The sequence below is a fragment of the Aulonocara sp. 'chitande type north' Nkhata Bay genome, linkage group LG17 (assembly GCF_057382095.1).
Source record: "Aulonocara sp. 'chitande type north' Nkhata Bay isolate Kocher_YH1m ecotype deep benthic linkage group LG17, A_spYH_male_GT1.1, whole genome shotgun sequence".
In the NCBI taxonomy this organism is placed as follows: domain Eukaryota; kingdom Metazoa; phylum Chordata; class Actinopteri; order Cichliformes; family Cichlidae; genus Aulonocara; species Aulonocara sp. 'chitande type north' Nkhata Bay.
This window is the reverse complement of record NC_141360.1, coordinates 26,299,473-26,311,809: the sequence shown is the minus strand read 5'-3', so window position 1 is coordinate 26,311,809 and position 12,337 is coordinate 26,299,473. Positions and strand designations below refer to the sequence as shown.

Below are 12,337 nucleotides of genomic sequence, written 5' to 3'. Positions count from 1 at the left end.
GACAAATGCACTGACACGGTATTACAGCTTTCCAACTCATCCGTTGAAAACAAGCTTTCTTAGTGCATGATCAAAGACATGACATGACATATGTGACCCCCTCCCCCTCCGCCGCCTCCTCCTCTTCAGTCACACAATACATGCAATTAGAGGCCATTTGTTCTTAACTCTTGTGTTGATGGTGTAATCAAGGGTGTTAATGATGACTCACATTTGGTAGGAAGGAACAAACAGGTACACACACACACACACACACACACACACACACAGAGTGCAGCTTTACACTTCACGAGTACAGAGACACAAAAATGAGTTTAGAGATGTTTTGAATTTTTTCCTTTATTTACACAGTTGTCGGTTTTTATTGAATCATTTCTGTGATCCAGGAAAGACACCACGAATTTGGCTTTTACACTGCTGTACTGACTCATCAGCAAACAGGCGACATGAATGATTATGGCAGGGTAAAAATGATAAACGATATCAGATGACCTCTATCAGTGATCCTGACACCTTGTTAGCTGAAGAAAACTCCAAGACGTCTGGGACACACCACATGTGAGGCACATAATAAATAACTTGGCCTTTTATTTTGATAGTTTTTTGGACTCCTAATCATGATTCTGCAAATGAATATAAATCTGCCATCGTAAGGAAAAATTGACCTGTTCTAGAAACAATATTTTTTTTAAATCTTCAAAAAGCCAAAGAGATCAAAAGATAAAAACTGAAATGGCAGCAGCCGCTTTCAGCATCGGTGAACTGTTCATAATTAATTAACTTTTGCTGAAAAGCTCTATTAAAGTGAGTGAGATTCATGCTAATTAGGATTTTCAACTTTTTTTTGCAGACATTTTATTTTTCGGTCTCCAAACTTTCAGCGTAGCATCTGATTAACTAGAAAAAAACTGGTTTCTAAATGCAAAAAAAAGTAGAAAAAAGACCAAAGAACAAAACAGGGGATGTAACAGTGTAGCACAACACTCCTTCAATTCAGTTCACTTTTTATTCATGTATATATAGTGCCAATAAAAGCAACATTAGTCATTTCATGACACTTTACAATAAAAAAATAAAAAAGTGGGGATAAAAAAAAACTCCCTTTTAACAGGACAAAACCTGCTAAAACTCACACTCACCTGAACTGAACTGCTTAAATACCATTTCTTTTTTTGAATAATGCAACATTACATCAGCTGTTATAATTAAATATGTCTCAGTGGGGATAATAGAAAGTATAGAATAAATGGGCATTTACATTACATATTTACAATCTCATGTACAGTACAAAAGCTGGCCACCGCGCGTCCCTCAGGTTCTGCTGGGTTTTCCTCCCACTTGCCCAAAACTAGTTCTTATCGCTTTTGGTTGCAAATGCAGCTGGTGTTGGGTAAAAGCACGGCGCCCGCCTGAGGCAATATATATTCACATCAAAGCAATGCTTCACAGGACGTGGTAGACGGGCCTGGATCCGGGGCTCTCCGGTGTGCAGGGCTGTGAGTCAGAGCTGCCGGGGGAGAAGCTGGATGTGTTTCTAAGGCCAGCCGGCCCACAGCTACTGGACTCCACCGAGGACAGGCGGTCCACGATACTGGACAGGCACTCCAGACTGGACGCTCCGGCTGCTTTATCATCCACGCTATCTGATGAAGAGGATCCCAAATTCAAATTAGCCAAATTTGGATCATACAGCTCGGCATGTTATATAAGCTGACTTTAGAGATGGAAACGTAATAAAATAAAGTCTAAATATAACATAATCTGCTGTTCAGATATTCGTTTTTTAAAGCCTTGCAGGCAAGAATTCACATTATATTCATATCAAACTGCTGCTTAAGTTAAAAGGTCTTACTGTTCTTTGCATATGAATAGCCGTTGCTGTAGTTTGCATTCAGCTGTTGCCACACTGGACTGTTGCTGTCAGCCTGAAAGGAAATGTGAAATTGAATTTACCCTTGAATTCCTTCAAATACTTGCAAACAGACAGATATGATAAGCTGCTTGTTTAAACCGCTGTGTTATACTGGATAGGAAGAAAACACCCAGTGCAGTGCCCGCCATGATATTTCGGACAGGCTAATAAATCCTGAATTCCAAAGTTATTGGCTTCTTTATTTCACATGCACCTTAAAGCCAAAGTGGTTTTTTGTGCTCTCCCCTCCCCGGCCCGACTCCGAGTGTAGCGAATCGATTGTATCAGTGGAAGCAACACCAGTTTGTGCAAGATGACACTTTCTCCTAGTAAATCTGCAGAAAATCCTGGCAGTGGTGCAGAACATGCAGTCAGGATGGAATGCAGAAAAGCGCCCAGTTTTGCCTGCCAGACTTCAGTAAGGTGGATTTAGGTTGGTTTAATGGGGCTATAAAGTGTCCGGTGGTGGGAAAGCCATTAGTCCAATCCAGCCTTATAAGTTGTTTTTGTATTATTTGATGCAAAGTCACCTTCAAACAGAGATTCAATATAACCTGTAATAATAAGCATCACAAGCAGAGGACGGAGATTCTTGTAAGACAACATAATAGATGTTTGCATTAAGGAATTATGGGAGGTGTATGTCATGCATGGAAAACCATGATAATTATGGTCTTGAGGCAAAGCAAGCTCATTTGATTAACAGGTTGCTAAAGTGGAAATCAGGGTTCTGCATTGAAATAAAAAACTTGATGAGGTAAAGAGAACTGATAGAAGTGCTCTTGTTCAACACTGATGATGACTTTAGCAGTAAACAACAATAAAGACCTTTTCCGGGATTTGCTGTGCAGTGGTTCTAATTTCTTTGCTGCCAAAGACCCTGATAAAACCAGGCATTTGCATAAAGATGAGGATCAGCGGTCTTACCATGCCATCAGAGCAGCTGGACAGCGGGCTTCCAGGCTCAGAGCTGCTCTCTCCAGGTAGGCCATAAAAGTTTTCCACCTGTTCTCGTAGCAGCTCCTGCAGGCTCTCGATGTACTGGATGGCGTTGCGCAGGATCTCCACCTTGGGCAGGCGCTGGCTGGGGTTGGCCGAAGTGCAACGCCTCAAAGCCTCAAAAGCGTGGTTCACCTTCTTCAGCCGCCGGCGCTCGCGCATGGTGGCAGCCCGTCTGCGATCTACAAAGCTCGACTTGCGCTTGCAGGCCTTACAGGCCCACTGGAGGCAATGTCCTGGCTGGTGGGGGGCTCCTGGAACCCTGACGTGCTCGTCCTCCTCGGAGCCAGCAAGCTCCATGCCTGGGCCGAAATCCAGGCTGTCTGGAGAGGAAGCACATGCTCTGTCATAGTAGACCTGTGATGGCGAGAAGACATCCATGGCTTGTTGGATGGAGAAGGAGATGGCCGCAAAGGAAGTAAGGAAGAAGGGTAGTAGAGTTTGGGTGAAAGAGAAGAGACCTCTGAGTGATATGAGGGGTCTGTTGCCCCAGGCCCCCCTTATATGCCCCGAGGCCAAAGCCCAGGGCCCACATTGGCCAGATCTAATTACCATGGCCCATTGGCCCAGCCAGAAGGCAGGCAGGAGTCGGCTCTTCTCCCTCCCTGCCACATCCCAACTCGTTGCTTCTCACCCCCCAGTACCCTGTGGAGTTTCCCACATCTGCACTTACTGGTGTTTTCCCACTCATCAACACTCTTCTCTTACAAGTCCACAATTAATACAAGGCTTAGAGATGTTTAAGGGGAGTGCAGCTTTGACCGAAGCTGGCATGTTTTAAAGCGCTAATAAGTATTGTAATGTATTATTTATGCTGCATGTATCTGTAACCAGCCTTTAGGCATCATGTCATAGCGCACAGTGAAAGTGACACGTGGCTGTGAAGACATGAACATCGCAGTGTTTTTAGTTTAGTCAAATTCTGCTGTAAAAGAGGGTGACCACTTGTTGGAGTATGCAGGGCAATTTTTACGGTGAAGACAACAGCGTTGCAGATGCAGCCCAGCTGCAAAGGAAGGTGTAGCATTTCAAGCCCTGTGAATTCACATTAGTGCGGTAAGCCGCCCCCCCTTAAACACTCAAACTCATTACTTAAGGTGCTGTGAATGAGCCGATCCCTGTTTGCCAAAGCTCATTAAAACAGTAATTATTGCACTGACACCACTGCACAACTCCCTGCAACATTGAGGGACCAAATTTTAACCGTTAAAAGTTATTGACACGACTCAAGCACACAACAGATGGCCGTGATGGTGCAGAGGCTTTCATTCAAGGGGATGACTCAGGGATTACGGAGTGAGGATGTTTACAGTGAAGATAATTCAATATTTGTCCCTGTAGTGGCTCTCCAACATCTTTTTTTTCCGGACTGATAAACATTCAAGTCCCACATCCCGCAGTTTTTAATCCATCTTTAACAATAACAGAGGATCTGAGCTGAATTTTTGAAGGCCAACACTGCAGAATCAGCAAATCACATTCATTCTTATGTCCCTTCCTTGGGGTCCTCACCCCAATGTTTGAGGCTAATTTAACAGAATTAAAGTACACAGTGAAAACGATCCAAAGCCTTTTCTCAAATTGCTTTTTCCCCATATTTTAACATCCCTGTAGTTAGAAGATAAAGTGTCTCCATTTAAGATTTGCAGAAACATCTAAAGATTCTGAAATGATGCTTTTCACAGTTTGACCCAGTCCAGCTGGTTTAGGTAATGATGTTGGTGACAGCTTACAAGGATACAATGCGGATATTTCTCACAATGTGTCAAAGCGTTTGGCACGACCCCCACTCCCTCCAGCCCCATCACCACTTCTCTGGGAACTGCGCACACCTAAGAAAACACCAGTACCTGCTGCTGCCTCTGAATTGCCGTCGGAGTTTGGATTAGGCACAGCTGAAGAAGACATCGGCTCGCCTGAGCTTGTAGCTAGCTGCGAAGATCAAAGGCTGTTTAGACTGAGAACAACTCGGACAATGAGAAAACCTGGCATCAGCTTAATTGAGCCGGGGGGTTAGATTAGTGCAGCACATGGCGTAATGATGCGGGGAGACGATATTGTGCGCAGGCTGGAGATGTGATCTGCGCACTCGTCTCGTCTCTGGGGAGCTCTCCGAGGTTGCTTTTTTGTTGTTCTCAAGGGTCAAAGACAGAGTTAAGTGAGGGGCAGGAGGTGATCTTTTTATGTTTCATCTGCCTCACGTCTGAAAACCTTATTTCTTCTAAAGTGCCTCACGCTTTGACTTTATGCTGCTTGCTTGGTGCTGCACCATCCCCCAGATAGAGAGGCAGTGCATCGCTTACATTCCTCCTCCCATTTAGCAAAATAAACGGTTTTATGGAAATCTATAAATAAATGTATTTTTATTTAATAAATCCAAACTATCCAGAGTTATAGGATTTACGGTATATACTTGTCAGAACAGTAAAAGTACTGAGTGGCCACTTTGAATACCATCAAAAGTTGTCGGGATTAGAAAGTGGTTTAGCCGGTTTTGTGTGTTTGTGTGTGTGTGTGGGGGGGGGGGGGGGGGGGGGGGGTATTCCTTTTTATGACAGTCCCACTGAGGATGATTCATTAGTTTGTCTATGCATGGGCATGTCTGCTTTTCGTTTGTATTGTTAATAATACAAATGTCAAAACTTTTTAAAAGGACAAAACAGAAATAACAGCAAAATATTCTCTATATGTAAAAATATGTAAAATGTAAGTTGAGTAATTAAGTACGTGATTATGACGCAGGTAACAGTGTGAAAATTAAGTCAATCTTAAAATGCAAGTTTGTGTAAATTACAAGAATCCCATTGAGATTTATTGAACCTCTCGATGTGTTCACTTGACCCAGTGGTTCTCAGACTTTACCATGCCCCACTCCAGAGGCCAAACACAGCCCATGTCCCCTTTTCTGTCTTATTGACATTTAAGTTGAATTTTATTTAAAATAAAAAGATCAAATATATATTTATTCGAGTTAGGTTAACTTCATGGCACAGAAGGAGCAAGAGGAAGTCATGGAGAGGTGGGCAGGAAGTCAGAATATCTGATCAAAATATAAAAACAACAGCAGTTTGTGCTGTTTCATGTTTGTGAACATAAATATTCCCTTAAATAAAAAAGGTTCCTCTGCACGAATTTCCAACATTATTTTAAGTCCCTGAACACATTTGAAAATGGGAGGTGTGGTGGACTCCAAAGACCTAAGCTTAAAACATTGAGATCACAGTTGTTCACATATTTGTATGATTTTTAAATATGTTTTTAAGTAGGAATGTGTTACTTGGTGTGTTTAGAAAAAGTAATGGTTTGGGTTAGTGCAACTATTAAATATAAATATAATAAATAAATAAATAAATAAATAAATAAATAAAGTTTAACTTTATCAGTAAAAAAAAATGCATGCTGACATGAAAATGGTATTGCTGGGTGGGAAGACCCCTTCCAATGCCCAACAGTGGGCACTTCCCTGTTAAAATATCATACTGATTAGATGTTTAAAATGTTATAATCTGAAAGAAAAACTCTATTGCTCCTAACTGGGTCCTTACCTCAGTTTGCTCTACATGGAAAGCTGTGGATGAAAGGAAAAAAGCAAACAAAAGCGATCAAATAAAATCAAAATCAAAAGAAAGAACAATGGATTTTATTTTTCAAAGCACAGTGTTTTTGGTTAAAGGCAATTTCCCACCCACATAAAATCCAAGTCCATTTTACATTCCCCACAAGAACGAATGAAAAAAAAAAATGAGTGGCAACACCATTTGTGTTGGCAGCGAGCAGAAAGAGGTGCACCGCCAGCCCCGTCAGTACTGAATCCTTTGCTAGCAGGATATTCAAGGAAAGTCTGAGTAAATCAGAGCATTTCAGCCTCCAGGCTTATCCCCCCTCCTATAACAGCTCGCCTTTCATCAGCTTTAACTTTCAAAACGCTGCCTTCACAGCCAAATGACAATTATATGGTGTCATCAGTAACACCGAAATCCCCGTAAAGTCATACAAGAGAAAGTCTGGACTTGGAGAGAGCAGGGCTATTTCTGTGAGCATGCACACAGTCAGATGGTGCAAACACAAAAATAAGACAATGAGGTTCAAAATGCAGTCAATACAACTCTACTAACAGCACAGAAAGGAAATGTTTTTTAAATGTGATTACCGGCCTCCATTGTAACAGATATTACATCCACTGCTACACATATGAGCTGCAAAGTAAGTATCACTGCTATCAGAATGAGTGAGTAGGAGCCCATTAAAATCACATTACTGTTAGCGCTATCGGATTTCTGTCTGGTTTCTACAGAAAAAAAAGGATATTTAGTATAAGATGTATGCATGCTGAATAATACCATATCATACAGAACCTTGCATTAGTGTATGTTTACCAGCTTTAATTTAGTTTGGTTCTGGAAGTGTTAACTTCATTTTGGGAATAAAAGTACACAGTACTGTGAAAGTAATATTGCACAAACTTTTACTTTGAACTTTGAAGTATTTTTTATTAATCCACACTCAAGTAGCTAAAGAAAAACCATGAGTGTTATGCTTTATCCAGAACGTGCACCTATGCATGCTCAAGTAAAAAAGATTTCCGGTATCTTTATATTAAATGTGGTAGAGGTGTTGTGTAGATAGGGAAACACACACTGCCCCAAAGCTAGAAAGACTAATGCACAAACCAACAGATCTTGTAAGAGCGCTGCAGGTTTTCTTTTGTTGGAAATTGTCGAGCCACTATATTAAAAACAAACTCAATTCAATTACCTGTTCTAGACTAGTTAATAAATAAAAGGACATGTGTACATGATGTGCCTTAATGAGAGGAAACACTGGCATAAAATATAGAATGAAAAAAGCCTCACAGCTGTGGGAAGAAAGGTCCCTCTAATTAGCTTTGTAGAGCGTATTGGCATCCTGAACCAGTCACTCAACACACTTCAGACTACTTAAAATACATAGAACACCAAACAGACGAAGGCCTCCAAACCTCTGAACTTTCTTCCTGGTTGTTTTTAATGAATTATTGAAGATACTGAAAAGGAGTCAATATACATAGCAAAAAGTGTGTTCAAGTTAGAGGAGGAACACCTCAAATTTGATTCCAAGCACACTACTTGAGTAAAATTGTTTGTCTTTGCACCACTGCTAAATCAAAGCTTTGAGATATGCATTGTTCTCCCTTGGCTTAATATTTCATTGAGGTCTTTAACTCCTTATGAACTTGGCATGTGTGCACGAGAGACACTTTGTGTGTTCATATCTGTGTGTGCGGCTGCAGGCCTGAGAGATGAGGCAGAGTCTCAAAGGTCAACCATGGCTCTGTGTCATCTGCTAAGATCTGAAGGAGCGCAGTGCACCCCCCCCCCCCCCCCCCCCAACATCATCAACAAACACCCCTTTATCATGTCAATACAAGACTCTGTGGATTTCCATGTCGTTAGCATCATGTCACACGTTTAAATAGCTCGTGTGTGAACGCTTTGCCACCAGATGACGAAGCTAGCGATGATGAATTAATGGCTCAGATAACTTCATTATCCTGCTGGGCTTTGCACTTATGCCTGCAACCCAAGTTTCCACGTCCCCAACATATGATAGGAGAGGAGAGCAGAGGCACGCTGTGTTTGGAGGAGACTCGAGTTACTGTTGTGGGCTCAGGCCTGCTGGATGCCAGTTGGAACAGAGAGAGCAGCAAAATGTTTCAGGGCAGTTTAAATGGTTTATATGGACCTCTAGTAGAATGTTGAATGTTAACGGAACTGGCAGATCTTGAGCAAATAGCTTTTTTTTAAAATTGTTGTGGTTTTTTTAATGCAACCAGCAGGGGCATTTTTAAATGAGGTGGCAAAAGAGCCCGAGAACAAGACAGGGGAGGCCCACTGAAATTCATCCATTCACTTCCGCTGGAGCCTATCCCAGCTGTCTTAGGGCAAGAGACAGGGTACACCTTGGACAGATCACAGCAGGAGGAAATAAAAACAGGAAACTGAGGCTACAATTTGCCAGCAATCGCTAAAAATGGATAAGAGAAGAGTGGAAAAAGTTGCCTGGTCTGATGAGTCTTGATTTCTCCTGAGCTGTATCCAAGGTTCAGAGTGATGGTGGTGGTGTAATGGTCTGGGGGTTATTTTCTTGGCATGCTTTGGGCTGCTTAGTACCAACTGCATCTATGTCATGAAGGATTAAGGCAGTTCTGAAGGTAAAGGAGGGTTTAATAGAGTATCAGTCCTGAGTAACTAATAAGGATCAGATGTTCCATCCAAAATACAATGGATTGCAAACACCAATCTGGCATGCCCTTGCAAATAAATATACCAAGGTTTGCACAACTGCAATAGTAGAACTCAGTCATTTATTTTGTTGGTCAACTGTGTACATTAAATAAAGAGAATTTCAGCTTCCTTAAAGCCAAGGTTAGCCTTTGGACACAAAATAAATACATCTAAACTTCATGTCAATATAAAATATGTACAAATCTTTTGCGCTTCCTGTACAAATGAAGTACTTACAAACAGAAGTCAGAATGGTTTAGTATAGCAAAAATAGTTCACAGATGATCAGAATAGATCATATTGAAAATGTCAGATAGTTTGCTAATGTTTCAGTTTTCTGAGACGTCCTCACTGACTGCTGTCGTTGGTGATGCTGTCCACGATGGAGGACAGCCGCAGGAGGCTGGAGGACGCGGAAGACTCACTGGCTCCTAAAATGAAAGGACTTATGATACCACATGATGTTTTCTCTTTTTCTCTTTTTTTAATGAATTTACACCTGACTTCAAGCAAAGGTAGTGTGCAAGGTGTGTACCTTCTGTGCGGTTCATTGCTGAAGTGGAATGGTCAGCAGAGGTTGGCCAAGCCTCAGAGGATTTCTTCCAGTGGTACTCACCGGCCACCTGTAAAAAACACACATTATCCATATTCTTTTCCACATAGCCTCATTTATCCTGTTTTCTTTCCCTCACCACGAACCAGTCACGGCAGATGAGCCAGGTTCCTTCCTCATGAAAGGGAGTTTTTCCTTCCCACAGTCACCAAGTGCATTTCCATAGGAGTTTGTTTGATTCTCTGTATTATTGTAGGGTCTTTACCTTACAATATAAAGCACCTTTAGGTGACTGTTGTGATTTGGGGCTACATAAATAAGAGCGAATTGATTAAATATTATTGCCTGTAATATGAAGAAAAAACTTTTAAATTATTGCAGAAACAGGCTGCTATTACTGAGAAGCATTCAACATTCAATAAGAAAGTAATTAAAAGTATTCAAAGACCACGACGTGAGAAATTTGTAATTATATTATTAGTGAAAACCACACTGCTAGATTAAAAAAATCAGTGTGGCACAGAGTAATAAGCATTCACGTTATAATGTCATTAATGAGCACCACAAACACATTAAAAGTCCAAACTGGGATATTCTTGATCGGGTGGGGAATAATCTGAAATCCACAGATGCACAGATTTACACATTCATGTGAATAGTATGAGGAGTTTCCTCTTCAGGTTGGTATACTCGCTCACATTGTTTTCTTTTGCGTCACATGGAGATCCGGTTTTCTCCTGCTCGTCCAGCGTCTGCAGCAGCTCCTGCAGCCTCTCTATGTAGCTGATGGCGCTGCGTAAAATCTCCACTTTGGGTAGCCTCTGGTTGGGATTGGCTACGGTCTTCCTCTTCAGTGCGTCGAAGGCTTCGTTGATCTTCTTAAGCCTCCTCCTCTCCCTGAGGGTCGCAGCCTTACGTCTATCCGTGGGAGCCGTCTTTCTCTTGCAGATCTTACAGGCCCACATGAGGCACTGACCCTCGCAGTGCGCCCGGAGACCCGGAGGCGCGGGGACGTGCTCCTCTCCACTGCTCTCCCCACCGGACGGGATATTATCGTGACCCGCTTGGGACAGTGGGCTGTCATTGCCATTGTACAGAGGGGAAACCCCTGCCATATCCAAGTGCTGTAGTGGTCCATGATCTGCTTCCTCCAGATAGCGCAAATCATTAAAAAGATAACTGTTGGTCTCGAAAAGGTCCATCATATTGCTGCGCTCCTCACTCTGTATTCACACTGGTCTCTGGCATTTAAATAGAGCAGCAAGGACACAAGTCAACAGATTATATATAGAATGTGAAACTCTATCCAACACTTTGGCTGCCACACTGCAACAACCATCTTTTTTTTTTTTTTTCAATCGGTCTTCACAACATACTGACTTTGTACAGACAGAAATGTCCCCTCAGGTTTCATAACAGGTGCATGTGCGTTATGATATTTCACAATGAAAAAGTAAATGTTACAGGATAGAGAGATTACTGTTTCTCGCTTTTATCCGTACATCACAGGGGGCTCTAATTTGTAGCAAAACACTTCATTAATAGTTATTAATAACTCATTAGTGTGTTTTTAAGTAACTGGACAAAAGCTCTGTGTTGCCAGGTTGGGTTGTAAAAAGTGTCTTTAACTGCTATGTCTGCAGCATAGTTTTAATTGTACGAATGAATGATTGAAAATGATCCTTTCCAAATAGGATTACATGGCAATCAAGGTTAGGAATCATTGCTGTAAAAATCTGATTCTTAAACCTAAAGAAAGAGAGTGTGGAGAGTTTCCATAATCTTCATTTTCCACCCTTCTTAACCACTGAGAGGGTCACAAAGTGCTGGAGGCGTCAGGCGTCAACCATGGGGCATCTTCAAACGAAATTCATTCAATTCTCAGTCTCTTTAAACTGATAAGCCTTCGTAATGGTCAATACCAGCTGACATGAAGAATTATTCTCACTCTTAAACTGCCAATGAAGTCGCTAGTTAAATTTTGTTCTATGAATTTGACGACATCACAAAAAAGAAAGGGCTTTAAGTTGATTAAGAAGCCTTCACTGAGCAAGAGGCATTGAACACTGCCAACCATACAGCCCATCAAAGAGACACAGACATCCACACACACTCGAATCCACACGTAAAGACAATTGAGTTACAACTTAAAATGGCATGGCAACAGTTTTGGTCTGTGAGAGGAACCTGTGTAGACAAAAGTAGAATATGCAAACTTCTGGAAAAAAAAAGGCCTCAGGCAAGTTTGAACCTACAACTGTTCTTACTGTGGCGGCAGTTAATAAACAAATTTAAGGCTATTTCAGATGCCCTGGAGCTCTTTTTTTTTTTTGGAAACACCACATGAAGGAAGGAAGCTAATAAACTTCTAAACCCAAAAAAGAGAAAATCAGGTTGCATGATGGGTTGTGTATAATTTGACCAAATTGAATATTTTGCAATCTGGAAACCCAGTTGTGGTTCTTATTTATGACATGTTATTCTGTTTACTTTAAGGATCCATGACAAAAGCCAGATTTGATCAGCAAATCAGAAAACAACAATAGATATCATAATAGATTATTTCAAATAAACCATATCGCTGCTGTTTTAACTCTAGTTTGTTGTGCT

General features: G+C 41.5%; 2 protein-coding genes across 2 annotated transcripts; both read right to left on the bottom strand.

Annotated features, from left to right (window-relative positions):
• Positions 1–394: 394 nt before the first annotated feature.
• Positions 395–3,292, bottom strand: myf5 (myogenic factor 5). Its single transcript, XM_086269081.1, has 3 exons — positions 2,840–3,292; positions 1,853–1,925; positions 395–1,643 (listed from the first exon to the last, which is right to left on the bottom strand). The coding sequence occupies exons 1-3, from the start codon at positions 3,290–3,292 to the stop codon at positions 1,444–1,446; spliced, it is 726 nt and encodes a 241-aa protein (XP_086125207.1). The 3' UTR covers positions 395–1,443.
• Positions 3,293–9,271: 5,979 nt separating this feature from the next.
• Positions 9,272–10,958, bottom strand: myf6 (myogenic factor 6). Its single transcript, XM_086269082.1, has 3 exons — positions 10,426–10,958; positions 9,710–9,797; positions 9,272–9,605 (listed from the first exon to the last, which is right to left on the bottom strand). Exons 1-3 carry the CDS (start codon positions 10,930–10,932, stop codon positions 9,523–9,525), a joined length of 678 nt encoding a protein of 225 aa, XP_086125208.1. The 5' UTR covers positions 10,933–10,958; the 3' UTR covers positions 9,272–9,522.
• Between the last annotated feature and the right edge of the window lie 1,379 nt (positions 10,959–12,337).

Bases quoted from the DNA above. Each gene is read 5' to 3' on its own strand.
- myf5 (XM_086269081.1), bottom strand. From the start codon at position 3,292: ATGGATGTCTTCTCGCCATCACAGGTCTACTATGACAGAGCATGTGCT. The intron at 1,926-2,839 runs GTAAGACCGCTG...ATTTCCTTTCAG, and splicing joins CCAGCTGCTCTGATGGCATG to GCTGACAGCAACAGTCCAGT. The intron at 1,644-1,852 runs GTAAGACCTTTT...CCTCTTCATCAG, and splicing joins CTATTCATATGCAAAGAACA to ATAGCGTGGATGATAAAGCA.
- myf6 (XM_086269082.1), bottom strand. From the start codon at position 10,932: ATGATGGACCTTTTCGAGACCAACAGTTATCTTTTTAATGATTTGCGC. The intron at 9,798-10,425 runs GTGAGCGAGTAT...TGTTTTTTACAG, and splicing joins GTGACGCAAAAGAAAACAAT to GTGGCCGGTGAGTACCACTG. The intron at 9,606-9,709 runs GTACACACCTTG...CTTTCATTTTAG, and splicing joins AGCAATGAACCGCACAGAAG to GAGCCAGTGAGTCTTCCGCG.